The sequence below is a fragment of the Corvus cornix genome, chromosome 1 (assembly GCF_000738735.6).
Source record: "Corvus cornix cornix isolate S_Up_H32 chromosome 1, ASM73873v5, whole genome shotgun sequence".
Taxonomy (NCBI): domain Eukaryota; kingdom Metazoa; phylum Chordata; class Aves; order Passeriformes; family Corvidae; genus Corvus; species Corvus cornix.
The window spans coordinates 106,752,248-106,772,882 of NC_046332.1; the positions used below are offsets into that span (position 1 = coordinate 106,752,248).

At 36.8% G+C, this 20,635-nt stretch overlaps 1 protein-coding gene across 2 annotated transcripts in view; it reads left to right on the forward strand.

The window, feature by feature from the left end:
• The window catches only part of IL1RAPL1 (interleukin 1 receptor accessory protein like 1), a 697,132-nt gene that overhangs the window by 353,565 nt on the left and 322,932 nt on the right, over positions 1 to 20,635 (forward strand). For both annotated transcript variants that reach the window (XM_010394520.4, XM_010394522.4), the window contains exon 3: positions 19,589 to 19,868. In XM_010394520.4, the coding sequence (XP_010392822.2) occupies positions 19,589 to 19,868 (280 nt within the window). The remainder of the gene's footprint in view (positions 1 to 19,588; positions 19,869 to 20,635) is intronic.

Below are 20,635 nucleotides of genomic sequence, written 5' to 3' on the forward strand. Positions count from 1 at the left end.
GAAATACAAGATAGTTTCTAAAAACTCAAAGATGGATACTATGAAGCAATTTCCATCAGGAGTTTCAGAAAAAAACAAAAAGTGCTTTTGACGTAAGAATTAGTGTAAGAATCTCTATTTCCTCCTTTGTAGTTGATAGACAACAAGAAATATTAACTCAGAAGAACTGGCCCTGTTCTGCCATTAAAATAATTGGATTACTTTATAACGGAAGAGAAAAAGTGTGCATTTTTAAATTATTTCAGTCTGTACCTAGTAGGTGCACTGTACAATAGTATTTAGGAGTAGGTTTTTTGTGATAAAACTTGATGAATTTCATTTTTGTTTGTGCATAATTCATTTTATTTAATATTTGAGTATATATCACATATTTTCATGTGAAAGGTTATTTTCATTAACCTCCAGTATCTCTACATATTCATTTTAGTGAAATGGATCTTATGATTTTTCTAATAAATGATAGAATAATGCATTTATATGCAGATTAAATTAAAAGCTAAGCTGCTGTTGGCAACTCAAGAAATAGATCAAAATACTAACTTATGAAATCTTCAGTTCCTTATTTACTTTTGGATGATTTTTCATTACCTTATGTTTACTATGTAACTTTTTTGATACTAACATTTTAAAATTTAATTTCAATGCCTTTTATCTGCAGTGGTTAATTCTTTTTACTTATTAATGTAATAACATTATGTAGCTACCTTTTCAATAGGGCTAGATTCACAAAGAGGTTAATAATTCTACATCATTGAATGCCGTGATGGGAGCTGGTATTCAAATGGGTCTTTAAAACATGCTTTCCACAATAGATCTGCAGGATATTTCACACTGGAAACAAAAAATCTGTCACATAACACAGTGAGTTAGTTCTGAAAACTTTTTTCTATTTCCTTGTCAAGAGGTTTATTTGTATCATAATAGGAACAAATTTATATTACACTGAAAGTTTTCCACAGCAGACTATTTATTAACTCCATAGTGCTATGTTGGATATATGTGGCAAAATTAAAAATAAACAAAAATAAACCCAAAAGCCCCCCAAAACAAAGAAACAAACAAAAAAACAGGTAAAATAATACCTTAAAATAGAAAGCATCAGACTCAAAGATGAAGTGAAGAATTTATAAATTAATTCATTTTCTAGTCAGGCTGAAAATTTCCGGTATGTCTGGAAATCGAAGAACAGCAAAAAAATATTATATTTCTAAAACCTTTTTGCCAAAATGAAACCCTTGCTCTCTCACGAGTGTTTAAGGGAATTGCTAATTTGATCATTTCTGACAGTTTTAGTATACTTGGCTGCAGTGGAGTAAGTTCTGCTCTTTTTTAGACAAATACATTTTTTAATACCTCTGTCAGTTAGCTGGGCTGTAGTTCATCTGTTGTGCTGGCCCCCTCCAGCAACAGCAGAACAGGAAAAGATTTAAGATAACTGAGAAGAGATATATACCTGACATCTGTGTAATGGACTAGACACAAAATATGAATGCCCTCTTTCCCACTAATCAGAAACCACACTCCAATACAGATGGAAAAGTGATGACAGGCAAGGAAAAAGATAGAGACCAACTGGTCTCTTGTTCATGAAGAACTTTCTTCTGGGGGACTCAAGTTGGAGAAGTTTGTGGAGGACTGTCTCCTGTGGGAGGGACCCCACGCTGGAGCAGGAGAAGGACTCCTCTCTCCGAGGAGTAAGCAGCAGAAGATGTGATCAACGTGTGATGAACTGACCATAACACCCATTGCCCATCTCCCTGTGCCACTGGAGAGACACAGGTGGAGAATCAGGAGTAAAGTTAAGCTCAAGAAGGACCAAGGGATGGGAAGAAGGCATTTTTAAGACTTGTTTTGCATCTCATTATCCTACTCTGATTTTGATTGGCAATAAATGAAACTGATTTTCCCAAGCTGAGTTTGTTTTGCCTGTGGCAGTATTTGGTGAGGGATCTCTCACTGTCATTATCTCAGCTCACTAGCCTTTTGCTGTATTTTCTTTCCCCTGCCCAGCTGAGGAGGGAGTGATAGAGCAGCTTTGGTGGACGCCTTGCATCTGGCTGGGGTCAACCCACCACAGCAGTCCACATGCAGGTAGTTAAGTGATTCCTGACTAAGCATCAAGTCAGGGGGCTTCTTTATAGAAGAGGAGATTTCCAATGGAAGGAAAACAGGAATTTTTACTAGATAAGGAAAATCCAGAGGTTGGTAATACAATTTTGTGAAGGAGTGTTCACTTTAAAATCTGGATTTGTTATAAATAGCAATGTTTGACCATTTTGTCATAAACAAAAGAGAAAAAAAAAACAAGCCTATTAAATTTTTTATTTCAAGTACTGATATTTTACATGAAGTTTAATGTTGTTCTGCAGTAATATGAATATAAATTACAATTATTTGGCAAGGAAAAGTGAATATATTTTTGACTTTAATGTTGTCCCCTTGTTTTCTTTTCCATTTTTCATTCCAAAAATAATTTTTATTAAGACTGACCTAATTTTGAACCTGATTTCAGTGAATTGAACAGATAACTTTGCTGGATTCTGTAGTTATCTCTTCTTCAAAAAACTGGATAATAGGTAGGGATAGAGATAGGGTGAGATGCTGAATAGTAGAAAAGAGAAAAGAAGGTTTAGGTTTCTAATTCACTTTTTATGAGAGAGTTATAATGCATAAATGGAATAAAATGTGTTTTGAAATGTGACCTGTCTAAGATGTGGTTATATACAAAGCTATATAATGTACATTTGAACTGTGTGATTGTCATGATTTTGAGAAGGAATATAGCCGGCGTTTAGAAGATGAAAGAAAAATCTGGAAGGGATCGGTTTAATGTGTTGGGTTTTTTTCTCTCAGAGATAACATTTTTGAGAAAAAGAAAATCAGTTCTGCTATGAAGATACTGTGTTAACTCTGGAAAAGGGATTCAATCAATGAAGTGTGAAATGGAAGAATTTGAATCACTTTCAGCAAAAAATCTCAATGTGTCCTTAACTATGGAGTTACCAATAATATTTTTATAATAATGAAAATGTCATATCATCTAGAGTTCATATATAATCATCTAAAGTGTCCCGAGTTAAATAGGAGACCTGGATTTTAGTTTCGATCATTCAATTCCTACAAGTAAAAATAGCCTTTCTTTCTTTCTTCTGTCACCATTTAAAAAATCAGTTCTGAGGAAAGAGAAAACAAAACTCCTGAGGATGAAGTCTGTGAGAATCTTGGGATTAATACTTATGTACTTTATCCCATTTATTTTCTCTATTAAATGTGTGAAATAATACAACGTATGCCATACAGTGAGGTTCAATCACATCAAATTTCATACAAATTATACAGTGGATGTGTTCATATTTTGATTTTATTTCCTTACCTGCCCCTCTGGGTTTGTGGCACATTAAAGAACAGATTTGCAATTGCCATTTTAGGAGGCATCTAATCTTACCTTAGATTTTCTTTATTCTGTTTTGCTGCTAGTAGGTCTGTGTATTATAATGTGACTTTTTCTAAACAAAAATAATCCTCTAGAAAAATGTTGGCCTCAATTTCAAAGGTTAGCTGAAAGAGAAAAAGATTTGTGTCAAAATCTTACATATCAGGGTCATTTGTATTAATCAGTCTTTTCTGTAAAGCTGTAATCTTTTTTATTCATGTTGGTGAAAGACTTTGTTTGCTGTGGTTAAGCCACAAAGGAATTAAACTTTTCCTCAGGTATGTTTGTTGTCATTAAAGATCAAGCCTTAGAGGAATGTGGTAATTAAGCTGCTGATGACCAGTGTAAGAACTAAGTTTACTTACACACTGCAACATAGCAGTGCATAAAACAGTGCTCAGCTGGAGACAATTTTACTCTCAAAGACAATTTTCCCTTGACATTAAGAAGACTGTGTTGAGGACAAGCTTGATAAATACTATTTCTTACTCTGTTGGCAAACCAAAGTGTAAAATGAGACTCAATGAGAGGCAGGAATGCCTTTTCCTACTGTTTGGCTAATGTGCTGAGAAATACCATGTGAACAGCCATCTTGAGCTGCTGGACTGGCACTAATTTATTGCTGTAAAATGGGACAATGGATGGCAGTACTCATGAAACCCTGGGGAAGGTGTGTGAACAATGAATGAGGGGTTGCTGTAACTGCTCTGATGGCTTTCAGAGGCTGAGCTCATCTTCAAAGGGGAAGTAGAAGTTATGTGTTAAGTGGAGATGCCTGCACTGACAACTGTGAGCTTTGCAGCTCTCCAGGCTGGAAGCTGTGCAGTCTCATCAGCACAGAGCTACTCCCAACCTGAAGTACAAAACTTAACAGCTTGTGCATTACTGTGCTAATTTTGGGCTGTTTCATGCCCAGTCAGTGCAGGCCCAGTCGAGCCAACCTTATCCTGCCTTATAAAAATATGTAAGCTGTCTTTTTCCTACTCAGAATAGTAATGGAATAGGTACAAGGAAAAAAAAAAACAAAACAAAACAAAGCAAACAAAAACCAAAAAAATCCAAACCAAAAAAAACCCCAAAACAACCAAACAAAAAAAGAAAACATGTGCATATGTATATTTGCATAAGTTTTGGTTTTTTCTCCTGGCTTCTTAGAGAGTCCTGGTAGACTTTTGCTCTCCTACTGTAACCGTATTTCAGGCAGTTAACTTGGTCTAAACACCGACTGAAGACACTAGAATGACCCTAGCATTTTTATCCAAAGGCATAAAAGCTGTAGGAAGTCCAAGCAAAATAAATAACTTGATTAACACAAGGGAATTTGTATTTAGGCTAAATTTCCTCCCCACTGTTTCAATTGCTTAGAAATTCAGAACTCAGTCTTGCAAATTTAGGCTCTTCTATGTCTTCTTCTATCTGTCTACCAGAATTTGCAGTTCTCTCCAGAAAGAGAGAGACCTTAGGTTTAACACATCATAAAACAGTCAAACATGTTAATGCGTGAACTTTGTGTTGGAACATTTTCTAAACTGGTACACATTATATATCCCAGAAAAGATGGGGAGATAATATGAGCTGTTGCAGGAAAGCACTTGTTTGCTATTGTATTCACATGAGAAAACTTGGATGCTGAGGAGAAACAAAACAAAACAAGACTAGGAGCAATATAAACACTTCTGTTAATGAAAAGCATATGGAACTTTATTAAATATGTTGTTTTTTCATATGTCTTGTCTGCTCTTCAGGATTATCCAGTCTTGGTTCTTTCTCATATTTTTGATATACTTTTTCCACTTCATTATCCTTAATTTTATTTATTTTCGTTTGGAAGAGAAAAAGATGGAAGCACTTTCTTTTTTTCCTAATAGAAAAAGTCCCTAGTCTTTTTTCTCCTCTCCGTCTGGATATAAACCCACAAATTCATGTTTGGCTGTACAGATGATGGGATCTATAGCTATTTGGCTTATTCAGTCACATCTCCTTTCTTCTGAAATATATATGATCCTGTATTTGTACATTCCACCTGTTGCCTTCCCATGGTATTAGCAGAGGGCTATGACACTAGTGACCCTCAAAATGTGCAGCTCCAGATTGCACTCAGATATCATTCTCATTGGTATTTCTTATACCGTGCAGCAAAATTAGTCATTAATAATTAAATTGTATATTTGAGTGTGCCTATATGTGCAGAGGAGGACAGTGAAGATACATAGAAGGTGAATTAGTTCTTAAATAGAAAAATCCCTGAAGAAGTTTTAAATAATCACAGATCAAAATCTATTTCAGCTCTCTGACCTTATCTTGAAAAATATACTAGCGTTTTCTTTACCTCAGTGCATTTGAGGTAGCAAAAAGACAGTACAGAGATCAAACAGAGTGAAGCATCACTCAATAAAAGCTAGTCTCAGAGGAATATTTGGGTTATAAGGTGCTCTTACAACCATTTCTAATTTCATTGAATTCCTTTATACAAGCATTCATTCCTTCAGAGGCTGGAAAGGCTCACTGAATTTGCAGGCCAGGTTCCTTAAGGAAGGGGTGTGTGCAGAGCGGGATCGTGAGCACGAGTGGGGTGTGCAGGCAGGGCACCCCTGTGAGTGTGCAAAGAGGCACGGCCCCGCTGAGTATGAGTGTGCACAGCTCACTGTTGTGAGCACCAGTGCACTGCTGCAGTGTGGTGTGAAGGGCACAGCGGTAGCAGAGGAGTGTGCAAGGCCCCATTGTGATTGTCTGGTTCAGCTCTGCAGCGTGTGAGCGTGCAGGGCACCACTGTGAATGTGTTCCAGGCACGGTTGTGAGCATTGGATGTAATGAAAGGGCTGCAATGTCTAGGCCTCTAGGTAAGGACTGAGGAAAAAACAAATGAAGTGGCTATCATCATGGGGGGCTGGCTCTTGGCCACCCAGCCAAGACAGTGGCACCAAAAATTCATTTTTTGAGGAACCTAGGGATGCCTCCAAATCAACTGCCCTTGTCTTCATGGGGGAATTCAGCTTGTGGGTGTTAATTAGGAACACCATGCAGCTAGTAGAAACAGGCCCAGGAGATTCCTAAAACACCTGGATGACTGCTTCTTGGTCCAGGACTCAGGGAGCTGACTTGGAGAGGTGCCCTGCGTGATTTGTTGCTTGTTCCCAGAGAGGCTCTTGTGGATAAGGTGGTGATTGGTGACCATCCTGGTCACAGCAACTGTGCAATGATTACGTTTCAAATACCAGGTGTCTTGTCTGCACTTGTCTTGCTCCCAAGATGGACCAGGAATAGGTGAGCACAGTTGGAAAATCAGCATGTTTTAGTAATGTGTCCATGGTGAAGCTGTTATCCAAAAGTGGGTTCGTTCATGCTGTGTAAGAAGCCATTCCCCCACGGAGTGGAGGGATTTATTTTCAGTCTGCACAGAAAGGTGTGCTGGATTACAAATCTACAAAGCCAGCATCACAACTATCAATACTTGGCATTATTTACATATATTAGCAAACCAAGGCATTAATGTTCATTGACTAAAAATTATATGATTCTCTAGTTAATTAGTGTTCTATCTTCTATTGTTTAAAAGATTCCCTCATTTTTTATGCAAATTAGTCTGCATGCTCAGTCTTTCTCTTCCTTTGAGTCAGTAGGTTTCTTGGATTGATGAACCAGGAACCAGTGGTCATGATCTCTCCCTGCCAGAAGTACCTGTTGGACTTCATTTCAGCATGGTTGCTGAGCTGGGTTTATGAATTTCTTTCTGGCATTTTCTCCCCATTGGGACAACCCCTGGTGTCTCTCATCTTCCCACTGGGACAGTTCCTGGTATCTCTCATCTTCCCATTGACTCAGCTTTTGGGTACTCTCATTCCCCTTTGGGACAGCTCTTGCTAGGGCAAATTTGAGCCATCTAACCTGATCATGAGTCACAATGGACATGTAGGAAAAAGCGGTTCCACAATGAAATAAATATTCTTGTGTCTGTTCATTTAACCAGAATGAAAAATTTGTTTTATAATACATCAAAAATTTGTCTTTCAATTGAAGATGACAACCTTTTCTTATTGAAAATGTTTTCAGAATTTCATTCAAAAAATATTTCCAGGGTATCCTTAGAATCAGGGTGCAAAAATGTATTTTGGTACAATAATGTATTTTGTTTGCTTTATCTACTAAGTTTTAATTTTGAATGTATTCTAGAATATAGCATAAAGAAAGAAAAGGAAATACTCTGATGTTTTGATTTTGTCTTTGAAATTCAATGCAGCTAAGCACACCAGTGTGCTTACCTGATCCACCGAGGTACCTGAGGAGCCTTTTTATCTGAGTCTTGTGGGATTTGGATTCCTAACTCAATTAAATCCTTTATATTTCTTTAGATTTGCTTCAAACAAAGCATTCATACTAAGCTTTAAAGTAAACTTTGGTGAAAGGTGTAAAGTTTTCTTCTAAAACTCAAATAGTAGTGGTTTTAATTTCCTTTGCCTAATGAGATTAAAGTACTGAACTACTGTATTACTCTGGTGACCTCTTTCTCTTTGGTAAGCTGTCTCAAGTGTGGCAAATGTGGCATATGGGAACAGAGGAAATGTCAAAGAGGGGAGCAAAGATTTACAAAATTTAATAACTTTCATAAGCTTTAGCTTCTTGACTTAATATGGACCAAAAAAAAAAAAAAAGGAAGGAAAATGCCAGATGCTGTAATAATATGGGTTCTTCTAAAACAGAAAAAAAGTGTACAAACAGATTTATAATGACTTTTTGTAATCCTGGAGTGAAGATTTACCATAGTTAATATTTTCTCTTTAAAGTTCAGTTAATATTGTTGTTTCTTTCTAAGTCTTTCATGAAGTTCAAGACAGACCAATGCAGGAGCAAATGCTGCACTTCCTAAGTTCCTTGTGGTTAATATGTATTTCCTAATCATTATGGTAGCTGGTGCTGTTCTGTGTGCTGGTAGTAAGCTTCAGAGTAAAGTCAAGAATTTATTTTTCCTTTCAGTCATTCACACAGAAAATGTTAAAGGGCTCTTGTGACTAAAAAGAAATGCAAAAGAGAAGGAAAATGTGTCTTTCCCAAAAGCTGGATGCTTGTCCACATATACAAAAAGCAGTGTACCAGCATCTATTATCAGTGTATATTTTTTGAAACTAAGATATGTAATAACAGAATAGACAGTTACAAGGACAATAACATTTTAAAGTAAATGTGTCACCTGCTGAAGACACAGCTGCATGAAGGGTGCAGTTTGTGAGGATTTTTCCCCATCTTTAGTCATTATTTGCCCTGTCTGATGGCAGCAAAATGCAGGTCCTGATCTGACACTGTCTCCCAGTGCAATGATGTTCATATCCAGGCCACACCAGGGGGCCCTGACAGCCGTAACCAGGCCACGGAGCATCTGCCCTTCCAGACCTCTCTGCCCTGTGCCTCCTTCCTTCCTCCCAGACTCAGCCTTTCCCTCCACCTCTGCTTCACTGACCTACCCCAAAACATCTATGGGAAGAGGACATTATTCTCTCTCCAAGTGTTTAAATGTTTCTGGAGCATCTCAAAACTGCTGATGATTACTAAAGCCTTGCTTAACAGATTCCTAATGGCACCATACATTTGTATTAACATACTGATATAAATATTGACGTCATATCCCTGTTCAAGAGCACTGCTGTTGCTAGGTCAATTCTTTCTGCATGCAAATGCACTCACAGTAAATCAAACTGAAGCAGTGATATATGCTGAAGATTATTAAAAAAATTCTTGCCTGCTTTGGGAAAAATGAATTACTTTGTCATATTGAGTAAAGAAAAATAAAAACTTCCTAGAACTGCTTTGTGCTCTCTAATGCTGTACTGCATTCTAACTTATATTTAGTTGCAGGTATAGACACAAATTGCTGTCTGACATAGATATGGCTTTAAATAAATCCATATCTGCAGTTTCGGTCTAGCAGGGCTACCAGCAAGCAAGAAACAGCCATCAAAATCACTAGGAGTTGTATGCAGTTAACATATTCTTTCACAAAAAATATTGATATTTTAAATCTAAGATCCCAGTTTCCATACATTACTTTCTCCCAGTATTTTAGGAGTGAAAGTAATGTAGAACAGAATAATAAACAGAAATATGTAATTTTTAAAAATATGTATATTCTTGGTAACATCATGGCCTATTTATACTTTTTATGGTTAGAACTTTTTCAATCTTTGAAATTTTAAAGTAAGAATGATACTTGGATTCAAAGTCTTTTTGAAATAAAGTATTTCTTTGGGTTTCAGCTCTTTCTGAAGCTCTCACTGCAATTCTTTGCATTTCTGTACAGTGCTAGTCACATAGTCATGATAATGCAGTTTAAGAAATTTCCACCAGATCAGTCACAGCAACAAGATAATTGTGCTCTCCTATGCACATGTTGTAATTTGATTAATTTTAATCCTCTTGTGTTATGAACTAATCTGTTGAATTTTCTTATATTTACTCCAAGAGGATAGTTCTCAGATATTTAGTTATTGCAGTTCAGCTGATATTCAGCAACTTTGTGATATTAAGCAACTGAGTTCTTTGTAGGAAAAAGTTTAGAGGTATACAGTGCAGCTGTTAACTCGAGTGCTACTGAAATTCCAACATGAAAAACTCCTTGGTCTTCCTCATAATCTCCAAAACAAAGCTGCTGGTGAACAGAATGTATTTTCAGAAATAGTTTCAATAAAGAGAGATTATGGAAGAGATTAAATAATTTGCCATCTGCTATGCAACATGATACACCAGTATGGCCCAGAGATTCTCTTTTTTGGGAAATCTCCTTTCTAAAGGAAAAAAGTACCCTTACATGTGCTCGTTCAATTTTTAGAAATTAGTGTAATCTCTCCCCGTGGTAGTTCTCTTCAGGCTTAGTCACTATTTTGTTTCAGTTACTTTGTTTAGTCATTCCAGAGGGAGGTTTAAGACCGGCATGTACCAGACTTGACCTCCTCACATACTTATGTTGAGATTCTAAACGTATATATGTAATATATATGAAAGATTATATAAAAAGTTACACATTATATAGAAATTGTGTGATAGTGACACTGGGTGGAAGTTGTCTTTCAAAATAAATCACAATATGTTTGGGGAGCAAGGAGGAAAGAAACTTGCACTCTTAAGGTTCAAAAAGAACCACAGATATACTGGTATAGCCAAAAAAAGAATACAAAGGATTTGGTGCTAATAAAACCGAAGTTGTGGGTTTGATCCCAATATGGGCCATTTACTTAAGAGCTGGTCTTGCTGATCCTTGTGGGTCCCTTCCAGCTCAGACTATTCTGTCATTCTGTGAAAGAGGATGTAGAACTGCCCTCAAATAAAGTTGTATAGTAAATATAATGAAGAAGAACCAGCTCATTTCAGATGGGCACAGAAATTAATGCAGTTTAATATCAGGCTTTGGAAATTAATCTAGTAAGCAAACTATTGTGTTTTGTGGCTGTTGATTAAATTATGCTGCCATCTCTATGCTGTAAGTGTAAATGTACGTACAGTCCCTGAGCTGAAAATGAATAATTGAAAGAAAGTAGCAGACAGAAGCACGCAGAAGATTAGGGACCTGTGTACCAGGTCTGGCCGAGATGGAGTTACGTTTATTCACAGCAGCCTTTATGGTGCTCTGTTTTGGATTTGTACTAAAAATGTATTGGTAACACACCAATGTTTTGACTACTGCTGAGCAGTGCTTGCACCACATCAAGACTTCTCTTTTTCCCATTCTACTCCTTAGGGGTGGGGGAAAGAGATTGAGAGGGGACTCTGCTGGGAAAACTGGCCAAAGGGATATTCCACACCAAATAACATCATGATCAGAAATAAAAGTTGGGAGGTTTTGGCGATTGAGGTAGCCATTGTTCAGAGACCAGCTGGGCATTGGTCTGCTTGTGGGTTGTGGGAGATAATGAGGGAGTGCTTATACATCACTCATGGGTTTTTTTCTCTTCACTTATTAAACTACTTTTATCTTGACCAATGAATTTTCTCGCTTTTGCTTTTCCTATTCTTTCCCCTGTTCTGTTGCATATGTGGCTTAGTGATTGAGAAGCTGTGGGATGCTTGGCTGCTGGCCTGGGGTCAATCCAGCAGAACCTGATCAGTCAGTCCAGCCAGGATACCTTTAAAGTGTGTGTTTATGAAGCTTCCTAATTTATATGACATGGTGAAACAGAATAGGAGAATTTGGAAGAAGCAAAAGGGACTGAATAACCAACAGGGGAAAACTCCTGATTTAGAGTAGTAATGCCTTTTCTTGGTCTTAAAATCAAGAGTCAAACATGGTTAGAAGGGAAAAAGGGATTTTACCTTGGTATTTATTTTAAGGATCCTTAGGTGCACCATGTCTACGTCAAATGCACCTCAATGCCCACTGCAATGCACACCCCCAAAAGATCTGGTATAACATTGTATGTTTTACTAATTAGCATATCTATCAAAGATTTCCCAATGAGAGGCTCAAGTGAGCCCCCCTCCCCAAGGAACCTTCCCCTGGATGGTTCTATCTTGGTTTACAGAATATGTTCTGGAGAGGACCTTGGGGTCTGGGGCACACTGATCTCTAACTACAAAGCTTCTAAAATGTTTAGTCTCCTAGCTGAACAAACAAGTCCAAGAATGTAGGCAAAAAGCACTAAGAATACAGAAGTTGTAAAAGGTATCACAGGGGTATAAAAGAAAAGGCAAAAAATCATCATGGCATCAGTAGGAACTTAGGAAGTGCAGCATTTGCTCCTGCATTTGTCTGTCTTGAACAGTATATTTATTCTATTTTTTTTTTCTTAAAATAACTTTCTTGGTTTAATTTTTTCTACAACATAACTGTGGTAATTAAAGGATTATCAATAATTCAGAAAAAAATTCTATTTAATTTGTCTTGGATAAGATAAAAGAGAGAATGACATAAAAAACTTCCTACCAGATTGACATAAGGGTATTTTCATGCTTATTATGCCTCTAAGTAGCCCAATGCATAGGCATATATACTCTGTTTCATGTTAATGCAGTATTCTGAAGCCAAGAAACACAGCATTTTTAATTAATTTATGGCAAGACATACATTTCTTTTTTCATTTTTCCTCTTCTTATGGGCTAGTGCATTTGCCAAGATTCCTCAATGACCAAATCTACCACTTTTAAAACTTCACTGGATTTGGGAGAAGTGCAAATTTTAGGAGCTAACTTCTTTAATAGATGACAATATCCAAAATAATTTTTCTGTTTCCCTGAAATGACATTCAACATCTCTTTCCATTACTGGCACCCTCTCATGACAGCCACTACACAGTTTTAGACTGAGAACAAAATATATGTTTTTAGCCTCAAATGTAATTTTTACGTGAGTTTTCAAGAGAATGAAAAATGCCTTTTCAAAATGAAAATGCTATATGCAACAGAAGTGCAGCATAGCAATATGCAAAGCTGTAACAGAAGTCAGTGCAAAAGGAAATTTAATTGTGTATAAATACCTGATGTGATCATTTGATAATATTCGTACTAATAATTATTCTTTTTTTTTTCATTTTTCCAATTTTATACTGGCAGTACTTTGAAAAAACAAAATCTAAGCAGTTTAAGAATAGAACTGACCATGTTTTCTGTCATTCCCATAATGTGTTGTGTTTTTAAGCTCTGCTTCTTTACTCCTGTCAGAGCTTATTTTTTAATCAAATAAAAGCATATGCAAAACAAAAATAGACAATCTTTGCATGTCTTCATAATGAGAACCCACACTGGAATACCATGTGTTATGTTGCATGGAGTTAATTGGCTCAGGCACTGTAATGAGTGTGCTATAAAGTATAAAAACTTCAGTTTTATTTTTTTTTGTAATGCTAGCTAGTCTAAGCAAAAAGCAGAAAGTAACAAGCAGGGTAAAGAGGGGTAATCCAGAACAGACTGTGATTTCGACGGTAAAATATTGTTGAGAAACTTGTTTTAAAGGTCACTTTGAGTCTTATGCATTGCTCAATGAACTTTTGAAATGATGTTTCATGAGCAGCCAGTTAAGGAAAGCCTGTTTTCTTGACCTGTTATGCCTCCTATTCTCCACCCTACCCAAAAATCTTACTGCACGTATGCAATATCCTTTGTTTGCTTTCTCTACCCATCATATTTACTCTCCGTACATACTGCCATCTTATTTCTGCATCCCCTAGGGCCCTTCTTGACAATTTTCCAGCTTTAGGAACAAGAGCTGGTGCTTTCTCCTTTACATACCCACTTTTCAGAATTTTTTTGTGACTTATGATATCACTTTGTCAGGTTTGCAAATGCCTTATTAAAAATCCCTGAAGTAGCTGAAAAATAGAAGACACGGTGACATTGCATAATCCTCTTTATATAAAATTAAATTAAGAACAGAATTACAAACATGGATAAGCAGGAAAAAATAAATCTGCTAGTTTTTATTTTATTAAGTACTATTAAGTGAAATAAATTTAGAATAACTTGCTATTTCTGTTGCAAATGTTTTAGAACTGTTTTGAACTGTCAGACCTAATTTGTTTAGATGTCTGGAAATCAGATTTTAACCAATGTATTGAAAACTTGAAGACCTTTTCTAACCTTGAAACCTGTATTTTGAACTGAAGCTTTTGAATGAGACTAGGCTGTAGGAGCAGACCCAGGAGTTATTGGCTTTATATTTTGTCCTTTTCAGCACTGAATTTTACCTTGAAAATGATACATATGGTACCAAAAAATTAAGGGGAAGACCTTCTTAGTAATGTTAAATATTCTGTGTTGGGTCCTATCCAGCAGGTGCAGCCTGCAAGATGCTTGTTCATTGAGAAGAATGATCTCATTATTAGGACAGTGATGCAGTGTGGTTTGTTTCATACCCTGAAATCACTCAAGGAAATAACAGAGTGAATGATATTTATCCTGGGCCCTCTCTTGTGCTATTATGTGTAGCAATAACTAGCAGCATATTAAAATAGAGATCAGGGACTACAACCATTCTTTTGAAGGCAGTTCTGAAATTTCAAAGCTGTTGAATTATTCAAGTATTTTCCATTTTATAAAATAAAAGATGATTGACTGCTTGATGGTGCGATGATATAAATAAAAACATCAAAAAGTATTGAGTGTTATTTTTTTCCCCATAGTTGTTTTGAACCCCCATAATTGTAGGTGTTGATTTTGTGTCAGTAGCAGCCATAATTAAGAAAGGAAACATTAGATGATTTCTGTGGTCAGTGCCCTACTTATGCACAAAAAAAAGAAAAAAAAATCCAGTCAAAGTAGAAATGGACACAGTTACAATATGAAACTGAATATAAGTAATCTTTTTGATATTAAAAATCTGAATGAACATTAAGCTTTTGTTTTCTGTCCCTATTTACAAAGACTAACACACGTTTAACATGTAAAGATGTAACATTTTTAAGGTAGCAATGTCAATATAAAAATGAAAAGAATTCTCTGAATAAATGTTTGGGTCTTTTTAAATGTTTTTTAGTTTTTGATGCATTCAAGTTTTTCTAGACTGAAAAATGCACGTGTATTCTACACACCACATGCAGAGTGTACATAGAAAGTGTTTGCTACGGTGCATGCGTGCTATCATCATCTGAGTGTTCACAGTAGTATAATTTTTAAGGATATGAAAGTCTGTTTTTCTTTTCATAATGTGGTTTTAAGCTTCTGTTTATATTCCTCAGTTACGATGGAATTGGGAGCATTTTATGCTGAGATCAACAGTTATCCCCTGAAATATCAGTTATCAGAAAATATCACAGGAGGATGTCTGTGTCTTATGATGGGAATGATGAACTTCTATTACATCTGAAAAAATTGAATTAGCACCTTCACATAGATTAGCACATTGGCTAAGCAGTAGTGTGGGGATTTTCCTAGAAGATTTTTAAGGTATTAAGCCTTCCAGCTGTAATAAGGTTAATACAGTTCTAAGTGACTTGAATGTCAGTGGTGGCAATTTAACTGGTACAATATTTCTCTAAGCAGGAAGAGAAACACTCTCATGTTCACTTCATTCAAAGACCACTTTTAGAAGAGGACATATGTTTTCTTAAGATTATCACTGAGTGTAACTGTAATAAAACACAGAATTACAGAACAGTTTAGGTTGGAAGAGACCTCTGAAGGTCATACGGTCCAAACCCCTGCTGCTCAGGCAGGGCCACCTAGAAATGTTTTTTCAGCACCATGTGTCTCTGGCTTCTAAATATCTCCAAGGATGGAGAATCCACAACCTCTCTAGGACACCTGTGGGAATTTTCAGTAACCCTTACAGCAAAAAAAAATTGTTTCCTGGTGTTCAGAAAGAGCCTGCCATGTTTCAGTATGTGCCCATTGCCTCTCGTCCTGTTACTGGGTACCAGTGGAAAGAGCCTGGCTCTTTGCACCTTCCCTTCAGATATTTGTATTCATTTCCAAGATCCCTCCTGAGCCTTCTCCAGGCTGAACAGTCTCAGTTCTCAGCCTGTGCTCTTTGCACAGGTGCTCCAGTCCCTTAATCAGCTGTGTGGACCTTTGTTGGACACTGCAGTCTGCACATATTTCTTGTATTCAGGAGCCCAGAGCTGGACACAGCACTCCAGGTGTGGGCTCACTAGTGCTGAATAGAAAGGGCAACCAACTCCCTCAACCTACAGGCAATACTTTGACCAATGCAGACCAGCTGTTTCATGTCCATCCCCTTGGTTTCCTGTTGAACTTCATTATGTTCCTGTCAGCTCATTTTTCCAGACTCTTGAGGACCCACAAGATAGCACATCTGAGGTATCAGTCACTCCTTTTAGTATTGTCTCATCATCAAGCTTGCTGAAGGTACACTCTGCTCCATCATCCAGACATTACTGAAGATGTTAAACAGGACTGGACCCAGTATTGACCCTTGACAAGCACCACTAGATAAAAGATATAATATAAATCCGTAACATGAGCATGAAAATATTCATAATAGTTTGAGTAATGTCGTGTGTTTAAGCCCAGCCAAAAATTAAGCAACATGCAGCCACTTGCTCAATCCCTCCCTCTTGCCCCCCCCCCCACCCCAGTGGAATGGGAAGGAGAATCAAAGTAAAACTTGTATGTTGAGATAAGAACAGTTTAATAATTTAAAATAAAGTACAGTAATGATGGTAAATTACAATAATGATAATAAAGAGTCCTTGATTTAGGATAAAAACAATTTAACAAAAACCAAAACATCAGTGTATTATCAACACCATTCTCATTCTGAATCCAAAATACAGCACTGTAACAGCTTCTGAGAAGAAATTAACTCTAACCCAGCTGAAACCCGGACAAGTAGATATTCTCTTAAGATATCTGGTGGAACATTTTGATGTGATTTGTGCCAAAAAATGAACAAACAGTTTAGTGGATAGCTGGATCATGTGATCCTTAGCAGGCTTTTCTAGAATCATGGAATAGGCTGAGTTAGAAGGCAGCCATCAAATCAAGTCCAACTCCTGGCCCTGCACAGGACACCCCAAGAGTCACACCATGTGCCTGAGAGCACTGTCCAAACACTTTGTGAACTCTGCCAGGCTGGTGCTGTGACCACTGCCCTGGTGAGCCTGTTCCAGTGCCCAACCACCGGCTAAAAAATAGTATCCTGAGATCCAGCCTAAATCTCTGCTGACACAGATCCATGCCATTTCCTCAAGTCCTGTCACTGGTCACGAGAGTGAAGAAATCAGGACCTGCCCTTCTGCTTCCCTTCATGAGGACGTTGAACACCTCAATGGGGTCTCGACTTGGGATCCTCTTCCCAGGCTAAGCAAGACAAGTGACCTCATACAGCTTCCCATCCAGTCCCGTCACCATCCTCATGGCCCTCCTTTGGACATGCTCTAACAGCTTAATTGCTTTTTTATATTGTGGTGCCAAAAACTTTCTCCAGGACTCAAGGTGAGGCTGCCCTGGTGCAGAGCAGAGCAGGACAATCCCCTCCCTTGCCCAGCTAGTGATGCTGTGCCTGATGCCCCTCATGACATGGTTGGCCCTCTTGGCTGCCAGGGCACTGATGACTCATGTTTAACTTTCCATCCATCAGGACCCCCAGGTCCCTCATGAAAAAAATAATACTGAAACAAAGTCAGTGGTATCTACCCTGCATAGTTAATCCTTCATCCAGTCAAAGGGCTTGAAACAGAGTTTGTGTTATTCAGCAATATATTCTCACAGATTCTGCAAGTGAAAGGAATTGGGAGCGATTAGAACTGAATATCCTGAGAGAGAAGATATAACTAACAGACTAATAATGTAAATCGAAGTGTACTAGCTAAATTAAGCAGTGAAAAGCAAGATTACAATTTGATGATAAAATATGATGAAGAAGATATTACCTGGTAACTTATATAATGAAATTAACACCGCTTAGATGTGGCTGTTAATTCATTTTTTGCATTGGGACTTAGAAGCAGAGAGTAATAAACTCAGATGAGAGAGAGAAAATGCTCTTTCAGAAAGGTAAAAATGAAATGATAAAAGATGTAATTGAATTCTGAAATAAATGAAAGTTAGTTTCTTTAGTCCTAAGGGGAAACTAATAGTGTAGCTTTGTTTCCATTCACTTCAATTTATGCAAGAGTAAAACTAAGTCTTATTAGGGCCTTGTAATGGTTACTAATTTTTAGGAACTGTTGAGTAGGAAAATTGGAACAGGGACATATTATTTTCCCTTCCTGGTTGTAAAAGTAAATGCAGGAGGAGACAGTCCAAAGATATATGAAATATTTGTTTGTGTGAATCCTGTTCACAATGCAAATTCACTCTAAAGTTTTTGTTATTTTTTTTGCTCCATCTTTCTATATTGGATCAACTTAGGTTATTGCATACACAGGGATGTGTGAAGATGTCTGAGTCTTTCTTATTTTGCTATGTATAATAAGTACTGTGGCATTATCCAAATATAGGAAAATCTCAAAAAATCGCTATCTAGTATGTTTTTCTCCCAAGTAAGAGATCAAATATTGTCTAGGTTTAAAATGCTAATACTGCTTTATCTTGCACAGCAGTTTGAATTCTCTGTTAAAGTCAGTATTCAACCAATTCTCGGATGAAACTTGAGCTTTGCAAAAGTTGATTTTCTAAGCTAGTTATCTATCTGAGCTCTTTTAAAGTTAATAAAGTATCAAATTCAAAGACAAAATATTTATTTGAGACAGATACTAATTTTAAGATGAAATTATTTGTCCTTTGGATGTACTGATTGCTTTCTACTGACTGGATTGGGGCCTAGTTAACTAGCTGAGACTGGACACTGAGTTTTTAAGTGCATGAACCTAGTGGTGAATTTTCATGGTTGAAATTCCTTAAGAAAAAAATTATAAGCTTTTTTTAAGGAAGGCATTGTAGAAAACTGCTCTTTTCCTTCTGTTGTTTTGGTATTCTTAATTAAAAAAACAGGGGAAAATGGTTTGAGGTTGGTGTTTTTTTGGCCTTGGGGTTTAGTTTTGTTACTGGGGTTCAGAATGTCAAATAAATCTAGCATTGCTTTCTGATGAACAGTTATTGTGGGACAGTATTGGTAGGGGCTGATGCTATTCAACAGGAAAAAAATGAAAACATTATTAACCATAATTTGTAATGTAGTTCTGGAAGGTCAGGAGTTCCAACTAAGATCTGTTAAAAATGTCCTTGAATAACCCATTAAAATTACTGATAGCAATTTTCCTGGAAGAATCTTTTTTCACATCTGGTCTTATTGTAAAGACAGTGTCTTCTCCTTCAAATCTATCCCATACTTTCATACTTTGTGGTTCAGACTACAGCTCCTTGTCCTAATATCTTCTGAGACTTTCATTTACCTGGTAACCTTGAAGATACATGATTGATTCAAATTAGATAGTGACACCCTGTGAACCACATGCCCTCTGTGTTGCACTAATTTCACTTCAGTATTTTATAACTGGTCATGCTGGAGTTCCACAAAAGACAAAAGAGCAATTGCTCAGTTAGCTCAGAAATTATCAACATTTAGCAATGTGTGTCCTAATAGCTCTGTCCACTATAGACAAGTACATGACATAAACATAATGAAAATGCAGTTAAATTTTCAGGGATAAAAAGCACACTGCTAGTCCCTCAATGGACTTTTTTCAAAGGCAATACTTTCCCACAATAAAGACTGCTGTGTGAGTAGTGTTTTCCAAAGCCTTTGACAATCTCTTGTAATTTTCTCTTCTCTTGTAGCTGATGGATGCACTGACTGGTCTGTGGATTACAAGAAATATCAAGTTCTAGTGGGAGAACCTGTTCGTATAAAATGTGCACTCTTTTATGGATATATTAGAGCTAATTACTCCCTAGCCCAAAGTGCTGGACTTAGTTTGATGTGGTACAAAAGCTCTGGACCCGGAGATTTTGAGGAACCTATAGCTTTTGATGGAACCAGAATGAGCAAAGAAGAAGACTCCATTTGGTTCCGACCAACAGTGGTACAAGACAGCGGGCTCTATGCATGTGTTATAAGGTACTATATTTAATTATACTGCATTTTAATTGACCAAATATGAAACAAGGCTTCTTTCTGCATCTTTAATACTGATTACACTGATTTTTTCAGCCCTTTACAGTGTTTCTCTCTATCTGGATCTGGATATAAAAGTGGTCTTCCTACTAATATGCAATAGAAAGAGTCAAAAACAAAGTGTAAAGCAAATGAGTGGCTAGAAAAGAAATTCATGATGCAGTTAGTCCAGTGATGCAAGGATGCAAGGAAAATGAGGAAATTGTTTTATCAGCAACTGGAAAGGTTTACTATCTGCCATACTTTTTTTTTTTTTTTTTTTTTTTTTTTTTTTTTTTTTTTTTGGTTTGTTTCAGTTTTTGTCTTGGGTAGAGGGAGGAGGATTGCTCTCTGGCTTGTGTGTGCTGAAGGAGATTTTTAATAAATAATGTGTTTATAAAAGCATTATTCTATGAGCTGCTTATATAATGTGTGAGACATTTCATATCATATTGTTTGTCCAATAGCATATTCAACATGGTTTTTCTGATGATGACAGTTCTCTTTAAAAGGAAATCACAATAACCTAGAAGTTAAGCTCCTGAAGGAGAATGTTTAGTTATATTTAGATTAATATTTTCTGATAAATGTGTAAGAGTAGCCATGAAAATGGAAACAGATTTGTCAATTATTCCATAATGATATTTAAAATACCATAATTAATCTCCTCGGTTTATATAAAGAAAACCTTAATTATCTGATGTTGTGCTTTCCAGCAAGTATAGATAAAT